The 18,747-nt window shown below is 35.6% G+C and overlaps 1 protein-coding gene across 2 annotated transcripts in view; it reads left to right on the forward strand.

Moving 5' to 3' along the window:
- Window positions 1-18,747, forward strand: part of Rprd1a (regulation of nuclear pre-mRNA domain containing 1A) — a 64,788-nt gene that overhangs the window by 33,838 nt on the left and 12,203 nt on the right. The window contains exons 5-7 of one of the 2 annotated variants that reach the window (XM_087193314.1): window positions 122-248; window positions 358-533; window positions 1,943-2,209. In XM_087193314.1, the coding sequence (XP_087049440.1) occupies window positions 122-248; window positions 358-533; window positions 1,943-2,095 (456 nt within the window). In that variant the 3' untranslated portion in view covers window positions 2,096-2,209. Of the gene's footprint in view, window positions 1-121; window positions 249-357; window positions 534-1,942; window positions 2,210-18,747 lie in introns of those variants that run through there. The other variant, XM_004855225.4, reaches the window with a different exon arrangement.

Raw genomic sequence — 18,747 nt, forward strand, 5'->3', positions numbered from 1 at the left:
CTTAAGCAGTTTATATTGGAAACTTTGAGCTAACAACTCATAAAAATTAGAAATGTGAAGAAATTCAAGTCTTATATTTGTTTAAGCTTTATTTTGGTTCTGAAATCGTGTAACTTTTTAGACTTTAGATCTTGTTAGAGCATTACAAGATCTAGAAAATGCAGCTTCAGGTGATGCAGCGGTTCATCAGAGGATAGCTTCTTTGCCTGTTGAAGTCCAAGAAGTATCCCTACTAGATAAAATAACAGGTGAGTAAAGAAAATGTGATCCAGAACTCTTGGATCCTGGGTGGGATGTGGAAAGAGGATATCAGTGTTTTTGTGGTATACTAATTTTATTATCCTGTGCTTTTCTTAGATAAAGAATCTGGAGAACGGCTTTCTAAAATGGTAGAGGATGCTTGTATGTTGCTGGCAGATTACAATGGCAGATTGGCAGCAGAAATAGATGATAGGAAGCAACTCACTCGAATGTTAGCAGATTTTCTTCGTTGTCAAAAGGAAGCCCTTGCAGAGAAAGAGCATAAATTGGAAGTGCGTAACCTTTTCCTTCTTTAGTGCTTATTTATTTTTTGATAGGAATTTTAACATGTGAATGTAACTGCATATCTTGTATTTTTGGGTTCATAGACCTTTTTAGGTTGTGGCTCAGGTAAGCTTGCATTTGTGAGTTTTCTTCTACTTGAACTTAAGTAAACTTTGAAATTTGGAATTAGCAGAATTGGTTGTGTTTGAAAAGCATTCATGTGAAATTCCATGCAATGGTAGTAAATTGTCAGTTTAAATATTTATCCTCTAGCCCCAAAATAATGGGAAAATAGCAGTTGGTATGAAGCCTGGTATTAACTATGATAAATTATACTACACTTGTTCTTAGCCAAAAGGCCGAGAAGTGATATGATAAATTATGATTTGATTTATTCAATTCCTTTTCTGAATACATACAATTTTTTAGCTATATAATTTAAGTCTTCAGATTATTTCCTTGAAAGCCGGGCATGATGATGCATGCCTATAGTCTCAGCTGTTTGGGAGGCTGAGGCAGAAGGATTACTTGAGTCCATAAGTTACAGACTAGCCTGAGCAATATATCAAGCCCCTGTCTCCCAAAACCCCATATTATTCCTATGTTCCATCCTTGGTTCTAATAATTAACGTATTCACACCCACTATACCACCTATCTCATATACATACCAGGTAGAAAGTCATTGCTGCTTTAAGCAGGAATTGATATATTGATGATAAGTCTAGGGGTGCAGGAGATAATAAAGAGGAGTAATATTATATTTTCTTTGAGAAGAATAGCCATTATTAGTGGGTAGATGAGCTAGATTTGGTTTTAAAAGAATCCTTCAGTTGACTAGTTCTTTAAATCGTTTACTGCTGTACCAATTTCTTATTCTAATAGTAAGACAATTTTTAAAATGTCTGAGTCCCTTTATTTATAGACAGCTCACTGTGAATTTGTAGATATGTTATGGTACTGTATATATTAAGGTGCTTTTGTTTCTTATTACTTAGTTCTTGGCTCAACAGTCTCTAATTATGCTCCAAATGGTGCTTTGACTGGCTTGTTATTACTACCTGGGAGAGAGCTACTTGATTACTCTCACTCCAGTTTCTCAGCTCTTAATTTAAATTAGTACTGTCCCTTTTCAGTGTGCTCCTCCTTTGCTCACATAGACACATTCAGTTAATGGGACTATCTTCTATCCTTAAAAAGTTTGCCCATTTCTACATGGTAAAGAAAAGGTAGACTTTTCTAAAAAGACATATTTGATAGTTAACTTGTCAGTTTTTGGTCTTGTGGTGAAATGTCAGTCTTAAATATGTTGTTATTTGTTTTGTTGTCTGCAGAATTAAGGGTAAGTAATGTTATACAGTTTTTGTCTTTTAGTCTTTTGGTATGGTTTCTTTAACTACTATCGAGCTTCTGTTGCAGATATTGGACATGGGCGTATCTTCTAACGATGTCATCACCATTAGCATATTTTTCCTGTTAAAAATAAATATCAAACTCAAAAGCCTGTATTGTCTCATGTTTTTGAAAACTGAAGAGAAGATTGAAACATATTATTCTACTTTCTCACTTTAGATTCTGGTCATTTATCACTGGTTTCAAAAACAATTTATGTTTGAAATGTAAGTGTAGAAAATAGATCAAATACCATCCACCCTTCCACAACCTCCTCTTTCCCCAGTGTATTCTAACCAGATTTCATAGTTAATATTCATGGATGGTGAGGCTGATGATGGTAACAATAACATTTACTGTGTATCAGATATACTATTCTAAGCACTTCACATAATCAACTCATTTAATCCTTATAGTAAGATGGATTGCTCATTTTATAGACATGGAACTGAGGCATAAGAAAATAACCTACCTTGCCCAAGGTCACAATGAGCTAGGGAATTGTTTAGAACCTAGTTAATCTGCCCTCCAGAGTCTGTGCACTTGGTCAAAAATACATTTGTTTCCTATTTTTGCTTAAAGAAATGTAAGACTTGGGCTGAAGATTTAGCTCAGCAGTTTCACCACCTGCTGCGCAAGTGCAAGGACCCAAGTTCGATCCCTGGTACCAAAAAAAAAAAAAAGTAAGACTGCAGCACAAACTGAAGCCCTGTTTCTTCCTTTCTTTTTGGACCTCTTCAGAGGTGATCACTGTCTTAAAATTGTGTTCTAGGGACTTTTGTTCAGCACAACTGAATTTTTTATCATATAAAGATGTGATTGAAAAATATGGTGAATGTTTAAAATTTAAAAAACTATTATAATAGGAGACACATTGCCATTAATTCTCTTCAAAACACTCCCCCTTGCTTTAAACACACATATCCCATTATTCTTGCCACTTTGTGAAGCAGTTCTGAAAGCCCTCTATTATGAGTGTCTTTATGAGGTATGATAAAAAAATATGGAAAATGTGCTTGCCAAGTGCCATCCAGTGAAAAAACAGGCATGTAAAAACATATGGCATGTCCTCATCTACCTTACCAAATCTAGTGCTTCTCCTAAGTCAAAATGACCATGAAAGGTAAATATCTTGAATAGATTTAGGACATAAAGGCAGCCTCACCAGGGCAATTGTAAGACACTCACAAAAGAAGACTTCTAGAACTGCTTCAGAAAGTGGCAAGAACGGTGGAATAAATGTGTTTGAAGCAAGGTGAAGTATTTAGAGGGGAATTAATGTCAATGTCTTTTATTGTAACTTTTAAAAAAAATTTAAGCATTCATTGTATATTCTAATTACCTCTATACTCTAAAGAAACCACCTCAACTATGTTTAACTTTTTTTAGAAAAATTACTTTATATAAACTTGGAAGTTATTCAAGCAGAACTTGTAAATGTAACTAATGACTCAGTCTTCCTTGCTACTGTTATGAAATACCATTTCTGTCATACTTAATTCCTGTATATACATGAGTGAGTCTACATGATGGTGGCATGGTCCCTATTCTATCTAGTCTACTGGCCCATTTGTCTTGCCTTTACCCAGATTTTAATTTTTGAATACTTTGTAATATTTGCTTATAATTTTACTCTAATTATTGATTGAGTTTTTTCTCCTATTTTCACTATTTTGCTTTCATACTTAACATTTACAAATGACTTTTATTATTGATTTGTCAGATTGAAGATGTTTTTCAAAAATACACTCATAACGCTATGTAGAATTGATTATGAAGCCTTTCATCTTTGGTTCAGTTATATCTTATAGTTATTTTACTGTATTTTTCCACTGAGATATTTGACTTACATTAGGATATTTGATTTAAATTTCAATATAAGATGAAACTGGATGGGTTTTTAAAAAAGTCGCTGGGCATGGTGGTGTACACCTCTAAACCCAGCATTCTGGGAGGCCATGGCAGGAGGATCATGTATTCAAGCCCAGCTTATACAATATAGTGAGATCCTATCTGAAAAGTTTTAAAAAGCCTGGAGATGTAGCTCAGTGCAAAGGCTCTGGATTCAATGTCCTGTACCACAAAAGGGAGGAAGGTAGGTAGTTAACTAATTTCTGAATAGTTTTTATATATTTTTGTTGTTGTTGTTTTTGTTCTTTTTTTTTTTGGTACCAGGGATTGAACTTGGGACCTTGCGCTTGCAAGGCAGGCTGTGGAACCACTGAGCTAAATCCCCAGGCCCGTCTTCGGGTTTTTTGGTACTGGGGATTGAACTCGGGACCTTGTGCTTGCAAGGCAGACGGCGGAACTATTGAGCTAAATCCCTGGCTAGTTTATATATTTTTTGAGATGTAACAGTTCTCTAAAATTTTTTTATGATTAGTTCTTTTTCAACAACTATGTAATATTTTAACTATTTTTATTGACTGTGCAAGTAATCTTGTTTTTATTACAGGAAAAGAGTTAAAAGACCTAGTCTTGTATATTGGGTCTGTTACTTTGTCACTTCCTTTTCATATAATATGTACATCTTACTATGTCATCGTTTTCCTTTTTAATGTACAGCTGTGCTATAGTTTAACTGCTGTTTCTTTATGACTTTCCACTGCTTTGATTCTTTTTCAACTTGTAGAAGCATTTTTTAAATTTTTAAAATATTATTGGTACATTTTAGGTATACATAGGTATAATGACATTCATCGTTTTACATAATATATCTTTTTTCCCCCATTCCCCTGCCCTCCCTTCAACCCCTCCACCTCTCCCTATTTACAAAGACTATTTCCATTTTCTCATATTAATTCCATTGCATTCCTTTGATATTATAATATTTTAGTGAACATTTATTTAACTATATGTTCACTTTTATAAAGATAAATGTATAAAGATAAAATTGTTGAGTCATGTTAAAGACTTGATATTTGTTATTAATCTTGATCTTCGGTAAGGTTGTACAAGTTTATTGGTGATTCCCAAATGCTATCTGTAGGTCTTCAGTCCTAGCAATTCATTTTCTCCAGAGAAAAATGCCCCAGTTTTAAGTTTGTTTTTATTTTGTAAATTTTTTTGGTTTTGAGAATAGAACCCAGGGGCTTCACACTGAGCTATATTTCCCTACCTTTTATTTATTTATTGAATTTATTTATTTATGTATTTATTTTGAGACAGCATGCTACTGAGTTTGCTAAGTTGCCCAGGCTAGGCTTGGACTCTTCTGGTGTTCCTGCCTCAGCCTCCCAGTGTGCTGGGATTACACAGGTGTATGCCACCACAACTAGCAGGGATAAAGGTTTTAACAGATTCATGTTGAGTTTCTCTTGATCTTATTGTCTACCGTAAGAGTTTTCATTTGTGTTTCAAGGAGCCTGGCTCCTCAAAACTCCTGGGCTGAGCCAGAGTTCATGGAATGAATTGCATTACTTTTCATCATTATCTTTTGTTAGTTTTTTTTTTCATCTTCCAAAAGATTCTTGACATCTGTGTACTGTGGTATCCTTTCTATCTTGTATGTTTCTGTCTTTATAAATTGTTTTATTATTTTAGCTTTTTGGGAGGGAGCAGATAAACAGTTCCATCTGTCATATAATAGAGCATTTTTATGTTGTAATAAAGAGAACTGTAGTATGTTTCATAAGTGCTGCCAGCCACCCTTGTCTAAATGTCACACACATTGCCTACATTTACAACTGATCATCCTGCTCCCTGTAATACCTCCACATAACTACAGCCCGATGAATCTTTAAGAAGAAACACGTCCCATCACACCCCTGTTTAAAACTCTCCAGTGCTTCTCATTTCACTTTTGGATCTATTTTAAACTCGTACGTGGTCTAAAATCAGTCAGGAGTCTGTTTAACCTAATATCATTTCACTGGCTTCCATTGTATTCTTATAGAAAGCAAAGGATATTTTTCAAAAATTTAAATTTTCTATACTTATTTTCTGGTATTTGTCACTAGAATGTGAGCTCTGTGAGACGAAGAACCTTGTTTTGTTTTTTTGAGACAGGGTCTTGCTGTGTAGTCCAGGCGGGTCTTGAGCTCACTATGTAGCCCAGGCTGGGCTCGAACTTGGAGTAATCCTCCTGCCTCAGCCTCCTGAGTGCTGGGATTACAGGCATGCACCACCACACCCAGCTCCTTGTTTTGTTTTTCATATTCTCAATATTGTACATAGTGCAGTACCTTTCTCCTGGTAGGCCTTCATGTACTTATTTTGTCACTAATATTAGGCCTTAAAATGATGAATGAATTGAATGCCACCAAAATTAATCTGTAAGAAGCATGTACTTATATGTGTGTGTGTGTGTGTGTAAATATATATTTTGTATTGGGAATCAAACTCAGGATCTTGTGCTTACCAGGCAGGTATGGCACCGCTGAGCTACATCCCTGGCCCTATAATTATATTTTAAATTGGAAATTTGATTCTTAAATTGGAAAGAAATCATTACTTCATCAATAAAAATGATTGAAAGATATTTGATGTTTTTGAATAAAAATATTCTGTGTAATAGGCTAACATGAAGGGATGATCGAACACATGCTAGACAAGGGCTCTTATCACCCTGGTTAACTGATTTTTTTCTTTTTCCCTTTCCTTTCCCTTCCCTTTCCTCCTCCTTTCCTTTTCCTTTCCTTTCTGTACTGGGGATCAAGCTCAGGACCTTGCCCTTGCCAGGCAGGCACAGCACCACTGGCTAACTGATTTTTAAGTCTTCATGGGATAGGCCAGTACAATAGTCCACCCTTATCTGATATGTTCAGGATACCAGTCAATTTCTGAAACTGTAGGTAGTACCAAACTATAAATACGAAAATTTCATATATGTATATATGCTTGCCTGTATAGTTTAATTTACAAATTAGGTGCAGTAAAGTGGTTAATCGTATAAAACTAATTATAACAATATACTGTAATAAGTGTTAATGTGAATAACTGAAATAGTGAAAACATGAGTAAGAGGACTATAGTACTTAAAACTTACATGGGCTCTGTGTCAAAGGCAGTATCTAGATGAACTTCGGCTGAGCATTTTGACAAAGGAGAAAATAGCCATTTGAAATTATAAAATTGTGTTACAATACTGTCCTTTTTCTCCTTTCATTAAAAGTAACACATTAACAATATGTGAAAAAAACAACAATAAACCGACAGTACTCAGTATACCGTACAGTATATTGAATTCCTACAAAGTAAGAGTGCCACCTAGTGGAACAATAGAAGCTACCAATCTGGATCTTCGGCTCGTGTTTTTGTATTATGTATATTGTAATGTAAAAGTGGAGTTTAATCTCAGTTAAATTATGCAGTGGAAGCCCCTCTGATAACTGCTCCAGTTTGTCCTTACTGTAGCAGCTGACGTTTGGGAGTGAGATTGGAAAGTAGATTAGAAAAAAGAAAAAGTCAGAACCACATTTTGGAGGATACTTTCATTTCAATGAGCAGGTGGTTATAGGAGCAGTGGCATTGGCAGTATGTGGAAACCTATTTGTAGTTGCTGAGAGGATCAAATGGAGAAAGATTTGGAGTAGGGAGTCCAGATAGGACTTAATTAGAAAAATTTGTATGCAGAGCAATAAAGGTTTGAACTATATAGCAGGTGATAGCAGTAAGTTTTTTTAATCGCAAAAGTGGTGTGCATTATAGTTTAGAATCCATTGATAATGACACAGATACTAGCTACAATTTCATTGCCTCTTAACCTTTGGCAAAATTTGGAGACATAACCTCGAGACCACACTCTTAAGGGAAATCAGACACACATGTTTAAATACCAAATTGTTTCTCTGGTGTGAGAACCTGAAAATGGAAATAAGGGCCAGAATGTATACAAGATACTGGGAAATGGGAGGAAAATGTTCAAATGAGAAGGGGAACAGAGGATGGGGGAGGGGAGGAAAGAAGGGACAAGAAAAATTGAATGAAAAATGGAAACAGCTTTTGTAAATGGGAAAAGGAGTTGAAGGGGAGGTGGGAAAAGCGAGATAAATCATGCAGATTTGCTATAAAAATGCTATCATGTATATCTAAAATACCAATAAATGTTTTCCTTATAAACAAACACATTTTGACAAATTTTTTGGAGGCATACAGTCATAGTATACATGACTTTTATATTGTCTTTTTTGCACATTTACTGTAAACATTTTTCCATTTTCTCTTTTTTTTTTTTTTTTTTTTTTTTGCCATGTTGGGTATTAAACCCAGGGCCTTGCACAGCTGCCCTACCACTCTTGCTGTACTTGCAGCCCAGTTATCATTCTCATCTTATTAGCTAAGTTATATTTTGCTTTAAGAAACAGTATTTCTTTCACCAGCTACATGTTATTTGGAATTTGTCTTTTTATTTTCTTGCTACTGGAAAATACTGTTCTAAATAACTTTTTGGTATTTATGTTACAGTACTTCCTTTGTTTTTGCTATGAAAAATATTACCCCAAGTCACTTTACAGCTGAGTCTTTGCTTATCTGTGGTAGTTCTTTCACAAATTCCTAGAAATAGAAGAAAAAATGAAAATTAAAGCAATAAGATTTGGCTTTCATTCTTAAATCAGCTGTGGTTAAAAAAAATGACATCCTACATGATGGCAAGGGGATGTGGAAGTGGGAACTCATATTGTTCATGTAAGTTTATGTGGACTAACGTGGGAAGGCAGCTTCGCAGTATCAGAAGCCTTCATTCTACATATTTTTCTTGATGTTTTACTAGATCACTTGCATTGCATAATGGCCTAAAGTAGGACAAGGTCTAGATGCAATTAAGGCAATGAGAAGGTTTTTTTTTTAATTACAAAATTATGGGGAAATATTTATACAGCATGTGAATGAAGTTTGCCATTTTAAAGCGTATAGAGCAAGAGTGTCAAGTTCAGTCACATTGTTGTATAACCTATCTCCTGAATGTTTTCATTGTGCAGACGTGCATTGAATGGTACACTTCCATTTCCTCCTTTTGCTCAGGCACCAATGTTAGTGGCTATGAATTTGACTACTCTAGGTACCTTATGTAAGTAGGACTGGCTTGTTAGCATTACACCCACTAAGTGCATCCAGACTATAGCATGTGTCAGAATTTTCTGACTTCTTAAGGCTAGACAATATTCTATTGAATGCATTTTATTAACCCACCAGTGGATACTTAGGTTGTTTTCATCCCATACCCTCCTTGGTACTAGAGATTGAACCCAGGATATTTGCACTGAGCTACATCCTTAAATCCTACCTACTCCTTTTTAAAAATTTGAGGCAGAGTTTTGCTAAGTTGCCTAGGTTGGGTTTAAATTTCAATCCTGCCTTGGCCTTCTAGATGTGAGGATTATGGGCATGTGCCACCATGCCTGGACAAGACTTCTTAATCCATGGGTTTAGGAATTATGGAAATAAATGTGAAAGTATGTGTTTAATAGAAATGATAGTCTCTAAAAAGGATCTAAGGGTAATTTCAGTAAGCAAAGTAAATGAGTCAAATATATAATAAAATGTTTAATATTTTTATTCTGTAAAATCTATTCAAGTAAGTTCCAGTAAATTAAGTCCTTACTATTACATAGTTTATGGCTTTTTTTTTTCTGTACCTGGGATCGAACTTGAGATCTTGCGATTGCAAAATAGGCAGTGGAAACACTGAGCTAAATCCCCGGCCCTATGGCATTTGTTTTTGCTATGTAAAAACAACTTTAATCTGGACTTTGTGGCACATGCCTATAATCCCAGCACTTGGGAGGCTGAGACAGGAGGATCGCTGCAAGTTTGAGGCCACCCTGGGATACATACAAGACCCCGTCTCAACAAAACAGCAACAAAAAATCTTTCAGGCTCAGTGCTTTTTGTTTGTAGTGTGTGGATATTTTTGGTAAAGCAGTATTGACATTGTTTTGCTTGTGTAAAATTTGAAACTATCGAATTCCTTTTAACAATTTGCCATTACAAGACAGATCTGCCATCTGCCTTGGGGTTGTTAATCAGCTTATGTATTTTTAAAAATATTAAGCCATAGGGCTGGGAATGTAGCTCAGTGGCACCGCCCTTGCCTAGCAAGTGCAAGGTCCTGAGTTAGATCCCCTGTACTGGGAAAATATGTATATATTGAGCCGATATATTAGCCTGTAGACTTTTTTAAGACCTTGACTTTTCTCATTTTTTGTAATATATTCTAAGTTAGAAAATTGTACAACATTTTTACACGTTAAAGAGATAAGGGCAGAAACAGGCCTATGCTTAGAAACTTCTTTATTGATTTTAGTCTTAATAAACACTTGAAGAGGCAGATGAGCTTTCTGGTGAAGAGTGGGGACTCAGTAATTGGGTTGTTAGCATAGTGACAGGACAACATATTTGACTTCGTTCATAAAATAAGGATAAAAATTGTACCTACTTTGTCTATTAGGGGACTCAAACGAATTGGGTGTTTAAACTACCCAGCATATGTAAATACCTCAGAAGTTTTAGCAACAGAAAAAAAACTTGTAGTTAGTTTAAAAACTTGTTTTGTAGTTAGTGCATATCTGTCATTTAATCAATGAATTTATGTCTCGTTTTGTAGGGATGTTCTATTTTTTGTTGTTTTTTCTTGCTGTGTTGCCCAGGCTGACCTTGAACTCCAGGGCACAGGTGATCTTCCCTCTAGCTTTTGAGTAGCTGGAATGTGGGTGCACAGCACCACACTTAGCTGGAATATTCTCTTTGCATGTCAAATGTCTCATATTTTTCTTCCATCACAAAGAGAAAGTACCTAATTTGCTAGTTGCAGTTTTAGTGTCTTGATAATTGCAACTGGGTTTCTTAGTACCTTTAAAGAATATATTCGGTCAATTTTTGAGTTTTTGGCTTTTCTAAGTCAAGCCTATTTGCTGTGTGTGAAATTTACTTTTCAGAATCAGGTATTTACAAATTTTTTGGTAGTTCTTATGATTTCTTAGAAGCATTTGTTTAACATAGTTCCCCACCCCTAGTGCTATAGAGTGATTAAACTAAAAGACTTAGATTTAAAATGTGGTCACCTTACTTCCTTGCCTGATTTAGAGGTTAACTGTCTTGTAAAGAATGAAATCCGATATTCTACCTTTGACTTCCTTTTAAGAATGAGTTGCAGCTTTCTTCTAGAACTTAATATATATTAAAATATAACCTAAACCCTGGTATATCGCCTTTATCATACAACTGCATAGTAAAGATGTATGTATTTTTACATTATATAAATGTAAAATAGATGAAGAGAAAGAAAATGGAGGAAAAACATACGGAGGGATTGAGAAATGAAATGTGGAGAACTGCAGGGCTGTTCCATTCAGTAGGTAGCCATAAGCTATGTGAGTGGTTTAAGCTAATGTTAAATATAAAATTTAGTTTGTTAAGTACTAATAGCCCCATACACCTATTGGGTACTATGTTGAATAATACAAATACCAGACATTTCCAATGTTATAAGAAATTCTATTCATGACTGATAAAGATTGCCAAAACAGTAAGTTTAAAGAGCTGTATAGGAAGTGACAAATTTACAATATATGTAATATCTCTGCTCCAGTAAGAGAAGAATGCTAGTCAGATTGGCACACATCTGTAATTCCAGCAGTCTTGGAGGCTGAGACAGGAGGATTACAAGTTTCAGCCCAGCTTGGGCAATTTAGTGATGTAGTGAGACTGTCTCCAAATAAAAAAGGGCTGTATCTCAGTATAAAGGCCTTGGATATAATAACCCCCTCCTTGTATCACCAGAGACAGACACTGACTGACTATGGGTGCTCCAGAAGAGGCAGTCACCTTCCTAGAATATGGAATACTGACAGGATTGAATTAAAGAATCTACATCCTCTTCTGTGCTGTTGTAAAAAGTGGGGATATTTAGACAAATCTTTGACATCAGATGTGAGACACTCAGAAGAAGGACGTAAGACCAGCACACTGTGTCTAAAGAGACTAGTGGAAACAATCAGAAGGGTCAACCCCTTTCATCCTCCTTTCTGGGATTAGGTAGCAGTGGTGAGGAGTCTATACTTTATCATAGCTTAGAGCAGAGGAAAAGAATAGTAATCCCTTTGGGTTGGTAAGAGCCAGGAGGAGTTAGGGTCATTTATATGGAAAACTATTTGCTAGGATACTCCATTTTGGATCTTGTCTACTGATGGCACAAGTAGGTTGTACATTCAGTCTGTGGTTAAAAGATTACACAACCAGAACTACCAGACATTTTCAGAAAATACGTAAGACAGCAAGCTCTGGAAAATAGCAAAACTGCTGGTCATAGTAAAGTAGCTACTGAAGAATGCCTGGACATCTGGGTAATTTCTCCCTCTCCTCTGCCCTCACCATGCACAAAAAAACTTGATTCTTTCATTGCCTTTTCTGATCAGCAAAGGAATATTTGGTGATTTTAAGTAGCAAGCGGGGAAACAGTAAGCAACAATATCAGAGTCCAGGTCTGTGAAATGAGAGCAGACTAGGTGGATAAAAGGGAGATATTTTGTGAGATTTTGGAAACCTGGAATTGTGTTGAGTTTAGACTTAATATAGTTAGGTGATGTTCTATCTGTGCTTACAGTGCATTCTTGCTTTTTTTGATTTGAGATAGGGTCTCCCAATGTAGGTCAGGCTGGCCTTGAACTTGTGTCTCAGCCTCCCAAGTGCTGGGATTACAGGCATGTGCTACCACTCCTGGCTGCATTCTTTAAAATGTATAAAAATACATTCTGTGAACCTCCAGTATATCAAAATCAAAAATGTACTCTGAGGTCTGATCCCCCCCACAGTTTTTATAAAAATATTGTAGCTATTGATGACTTATGTCTCTTAGTTTTCAAAGTATTAAAATTACATCTCAGGTAAATTATAAAATATAGACAATACAGTTTTAAGATAATATGTCCTCTTGGCCAAACAGAAATCCTATTTAGTAAGCAGGAAAAACTGATCTGCATGTCTGGAAGGGTTTTGTTTTTAGTGGGTCAAGTAGAGATTTGTGATGCTATGGGATTTTTTGTTTGCTTGTTTTGACTGGTGATTGAGCCTGGAGCTTTCCATTAAACTACATCCTCAGCTTTTTTTTTTTTTTGAGACAGGGTCTTGGTGAGTTGCCTAGGCTGGGCTACAATTTACAGTGCTCCTCCTCAGCCTCCTGGACTGCTGAAATTACAGAGTATGCCGTCATGCCTGGCTATGATGGTTCTTTTGATGCTCATCTCATTTTCATGAACTTTAATCTATCAAGCAAAGATGCATAACAGTTGTCATTGTCTCTTTTTCCTGATGTTAAAGAAGCAGTGTCTGAATTCATGAAATTGTTTTTGCATTTGTATTACTGGAAAATTTGATGCTGAGTCCCAATTGAGTTACATAAAATTCTTATTTTCCTTTAGTGTGGCATATATGGTCAGCCAGATGAAATCCATTTTGTACCTCTGTGGACCTAAATATGCAGATGTGCACACAGCATGTGTGATTTCTATTTTTGTTTCTTGGCACAAGTATCAGCACCCATTTTATTTTACAGATCCTGCCATACAAAACTGAAATACTGATTTTAGCATGATCCAGGTTATCTTTGACATGAGCTCATTTGTAGAAGCTTGAATTAATATCACAAAATTTAGGATTGTTGGTGTATACTACAATAAAATGAAGTTTGTGTGAAAGTTGGTATGCCTTGTAGGTAATTGAGAACTATTGAGAACCTCACTACGTTTGAAAGTGATGAAAGTTGAGTTTCCTTTGAGAGTAGAATACAGGACAAGGCATAGAAACAGACTGAAGATTAATAAGAGAGACGAAAGGAAAATCAGAGTAAATGAACAAACAGTACACCTCTCTTCATGCCTGCCAGAATTTAGTATTTTGTCCCCATTCTGGAGCTGGTATGTCAGATGACTTTTTGTCAGCTCCCTATCTATCCTTGTCTTAAAATTTGGAGTGACCCATCTAGATGTGGACAACCCATCCGGGACCCCTCCTGTCTCTCAAGGGCTATTCTTAGTCCACATTTCTATCCCCCCCCCCCAAATTTCTCTATTCTTAAAGAAACATCTAGGTGTCTGGTACTAACTAAGCTTGACTGAATTTTATTATGTCCACTTTGGCATGGTCTCCTGTATTTCATTCTGTCTGCATTCCCATTATTGTTAGCCTCTTCTGACTAGTCATTGAGCACCATTTCCCTTCATTTGTGCATCTATACTCATTGTGAAGGGGAATTTTGCATCAGTAAACACTGCCCTTGAAGCCTCCTTAACTTACTTGTTTTGAGAGTCTCAGAATTCTTAGGCTTCTTAAGAGAATGAAACCTCCCAATAAAGGAAACATTTCTGTACATTACATGGATTTTTAAAAAAAACTACCTGTCTCTATATAGTACTTAATCTGAAACTGTGCTTTTATACTTAAACTTCATTGTAGGGGAGATAATACATTAATCGTTACTCATGAAATAATACTTAACTAAGTTCTAAGTATTTTTTTATTGGTAGTGTTACTGAAGGCAGTAGGTATTATATCTTTTTTATGAATGAAAACACTGAGGCGCAGAAGTGTTTGTAATTCAAGGGACATTTAAAAAATACCATTAAGCTCCTGATAAGATTTCGATGCATTGTGTTTAGTGTTTTACACACATTAGTGCATGGTTGGGGGTATAGCTCAGTGGTGGAGCATTTGCCTAGATACACAAGACCTCGGGTTTAATTTCCAGCATGGCTAAACAGTTAATAAAAATTAAGATGTCATTGAAATATCATTTTAAAAAGTAACGGAGCTATCTTGTTTGTACAAATTTATGTCCTACTTGGATGTCTATCTTAGTCGGTCTTTGTTGAGTACAGAATGTAAAGTGAAATACGGAACTGGGAATTGGGTGTTATGGGCTTTGGATTTACTGTGTAAACTTGAACACATTTTATGCTATCAAAACCATTCTCTTCTTCAAAATGAGTTTCAAGCTTAATCAGTTATATGATCTGTTCTAGCTCTAAAATTTAGTGCTTTTGACTTTCCCCCCAATATCTGTCTTACAGTTAGGTACTTCTAAGTACTTTTGATGAATTTGGTTTATAAGAATAATATATAGATATTAGGAAATTTCTTTCTTAAGAATTTTCTCATAAAAACCAATAATGCTTATTCTAGAAAAATTGGGAAAATACTAAGAAATAGAAAAAAGAAAAATTACTCAAAGGTTTAGTCAATCACTGAAAATAGCCACTATTAATATTTTGATGTATTTTGTTCCATTTTTTGTATTCTGTTTTAAATTGTTGCATGTGTATGATTTTACTGTTTAAAAAAGGTTGTCGAAGTGGCTTTTTCTGTACTTAACAAAATAAGTAGCCAGCATTTATTGTATCTTTTGTTTCTTTCATATCATACAGGGATAGAATTTTTAAAGGTGTTTATCCAAGTGGGGAAAATTAGTTATGTTTTCTGGCCCTTTTGAAAGAAGTAGGTCTGTGTGACAAATGAGAGGAAAGGGGGTTTACTGTAAAGAATATTGAAAGTTATTTGATTTTTTTTTTTTTTTTTTGGTACCAGGGATCGAACTTGAGCTTTCGAGGCAGGCGCCAGAACCACTGAGCTAAATCCCCAGCCCAGTTATTTGATTATTAAAAGTCCTCATTGCCTCTGTAACTTCAGTTCCTTCTGTGCACCATTATTCATCTGTTGGTGGAGTGGTATTGTTGGTAACTGTACCATCTATTTAACCACTCCTAGTTTTTGAAATAATACTGGTGTTAGAGCTAGAATGTAAGCAATAATAATTTGGGTATCATTGTATCTACCAGATTTGTTGAGAGAAAATTTGAACCTGGTTAAAGTCAGAATTTCTTGTAAAATATTTTCAAAATCTAGTTGTATTTTCTCTTTTTTTGGTACTGGGGATCGAACTCGGGTCCTTGCACTTGGCAGCAGGCGACGAAACCACTCAGCTAAATCCTCGGCCCGCTGAAAAAATCTAGTTGTGTTAAGGTCACATTATAGAGAATGTGATTGCGTCAGAGCAAAACGTGTTTCATTCTTGGAGCATCTCTGGATCTTATTCCAGTATATTCTTGGGAGTTTTGTAGGATTAATAAATAATACATTTTCAACTTGAGATATAATACATGTACAATGGAATGCAAAAATATGTAGAAAGCTGATTATCAGTAAACTTGATAAATTTTGATAGTGTTTATTGTGTCACAGTGTTTTAGTTTAATTTTCTAATTCCTATGGGCATTTTAGTTATTGTATGACTGTTGGAGATATAGCTAAATACATTTATCCTCATTTGATTAAATAAAGTATGTGACCATAAACATCACAAAGGCGTATTAGGGCCGGGGATTTAGCTCAGTGGTTCCGGTGCCTGCCTCAAAAGCGCAAGGTCCTGAGTTTGATCTCCAGTACCAAAAAAAAAAAAAAGAAAAGCGTATTACAGTGTATGACAAGAATGTCGAGGTATGAATCTTTTTTGAGTTGCCAACACTTTTGAAATGAACATACCACACTAGTGTACAAATTTATTTAAAACTTCAGTTAACTAGAGCTGCCTCTGAAACTTACGAATTTCTTAACTCACTTATTCTATAGTTAACTGCATTGTGTATTAGTTAACAATTTGGATAGGTCAAAACATTGTTCCATAATCAGTGCAAGTTGATTAAGGATCACTGTTAGACACTGCATTCTCTCATCGTCCCCTTTCTCTGCCTGAAAACTGCCAGTATAAATGTCTATATTAGGTTTTTCCAAGGTGACTGCATCAGTATAGTGAGGATGTGGCTTAGCATCCCTTCCTATAAGAAAGTCATCCTGGGCCTGGGATTTAGCTCAGTGGTTTCACCGCCTCCTGTGCAAGCGCCAGGACCTGAGTTTGATCCCTGGTACCAAAAAAAAAAAAAAAGTAATCCTGTGTAGCTCTTACCACAGTGATACAGCTAGTATGGTGTTAAGCAATGCCGATGAACTAAGTTTTCCAAATACAGAGAATTCTATTGCATTAGGTACAAGTTAGACCACAGCTGGATTTCTGTATTCAACACTGAATTTCATCTTAGCAAAATGAATTAACTTGCCATGCTTTTGCAGAGGCAGGACCAGAGTGGCAAAAGAAATATAAAATACTTTGAACAGTTGAGAGAACTGGAGAGGTCAGCATTGGGGACAGATATAATTGATGTGAACATCTGTCTAGATACTTCAGAAACTATCAGAAAAAAGTAATTAGGTTTACTTATTTTTTTGTTATTTTTAAAATTTTGTGACAAGGTCTCCCTGTGTAGTACAGGCTGGCTTTGAACTCACTATGTAGCCCAGGCTAGCCTCAGACTTACAGCAATCCTCCTGAGTGCTAGGATTACAGGTGTGCCTCCATGCCTGACAGATTTACTTCTGAGGAGAAACTAGGACCAATGGATGTGTTATAGGAGGCCATCAAAAAAAAATTTTTTTTTAGATGGTTTCATTTTGTAACCAGGCTGATCTTGAACTCACAGTGATCCTCCTGCCTCAGCCTCCCAGGTGCTGGGATTACAGGTGTGCACTACCACACCTGGCATCATCAAGATGATTTTGCCAGTTAAAACTGCCTAATATGAAAGAGCTGTTTAATAAAGCAGTAAATTTCAGTCCCTAATGTCTGTATTTATGGAACACCTTAAAGCCTTACTCCTAGTCAGATTAACAAAACCTCATGCTACAGACCTGTTTACCTTATTGTTGTGTACATCTATGTTTGGGTTTGAATAAAAAAATTAGCAGACATGCTAAAAGGCAAAACATCATCCAAAGAGAGAAGAATCAGAACCAGTCTCTCATGACAGATTTTGGAATTATCAGATCAGAAATTCAGGATAACCTTTAATATGTTAAGGATTCTACTGAAAGTAGACACTATGAAGAACATATTGGTAATGTAAGTAGAAGGAAATGCTCAGAAAAAAATGAAAAGGAAATACAGTACTAGAAGTAGAAGAACACTAACAAAAGAGCGAATTTGATAGGCATCCCAGTACTATAAATTAGATACTGCCAAGGAAAAAATTGGTGAGCCTGAGGATAGGTAGTGGAAACTTAATCCAGACTGAAATTCAAAGAGAAAATATAGAACAACTCATAAATAGTATAGAAATTGTGGGACAGTTTGGAAAAATTAACATAATGTGCTTGGAATATTAGAAGGAGAAAGAATGAAACAGAAGAAATAATTTGAAGTAATAATGGCTAGGAATTTCCAAAATTAATGATAGACACCAAACCACTGATTCTGTAAACTCCAAACATCAAGTAAGATTAAAAAGAAAAACAAAAAATAAAGCTGTTGTTTCCATTTAGGTAAATCATGTTCAAAATGCATAAAACCCAAGACAAATTTGAAAAGTTGGGAAGGGAGAACACCCTATCTATAGAGGAACAAAAACACAAGATATAGTGGATTTCTTCCAGAGCTATGCGAGCAAAAAAAAATATGGTGAAAAGTCTTTAAAGAACCCACCAACCCAGAATTCTGTAACCAATTAAATTATTCTTGCAGAATTTGCTATTGCTAAAGAGGATCAAGAAGAGGTTGACAAGGACAAGAGAAAAATTGGGCCCAGTGTTTGCAGAACTGCATTCTTTTTTTAAAAAATTAATTTTAATTTTATTCCATCCCTCCCTCAAACCCCCTCATCTTCCTGTGCAGAACTGCATTCTGTGGATAGCTTAGCTCTGGAAGATGGCAATAAGTGTTCAGTAAAAATGTTTCAATGACTTTGAGAAATGTAAACCAAATTTTAATCTTGGATCTTCACTCTGGCTTTCAACATATTAAGGGTATGAGCAGGGTTATAGCAAATAACACAATTCAAAAAAATTTTTGCTCC

Source organism: Heterocephalus glaber, unplaced genomic scaffold (assembly GCF_053883595.1).
Source record: "Heterocephalus glaber isolate CG9 unplaced genomic scaffold, H.glaber_assembly_v1.0 deba00000331, whole genome shotgun sequence".
In the NCBI taxonomy this organism is placed as follows: domain Eukaryota; kingdom Metazoa; phylum Chordata; class Mammalia; order Rodentia; family Bathyergidae; genus Heterocephalus; species Heterocephalus glaber.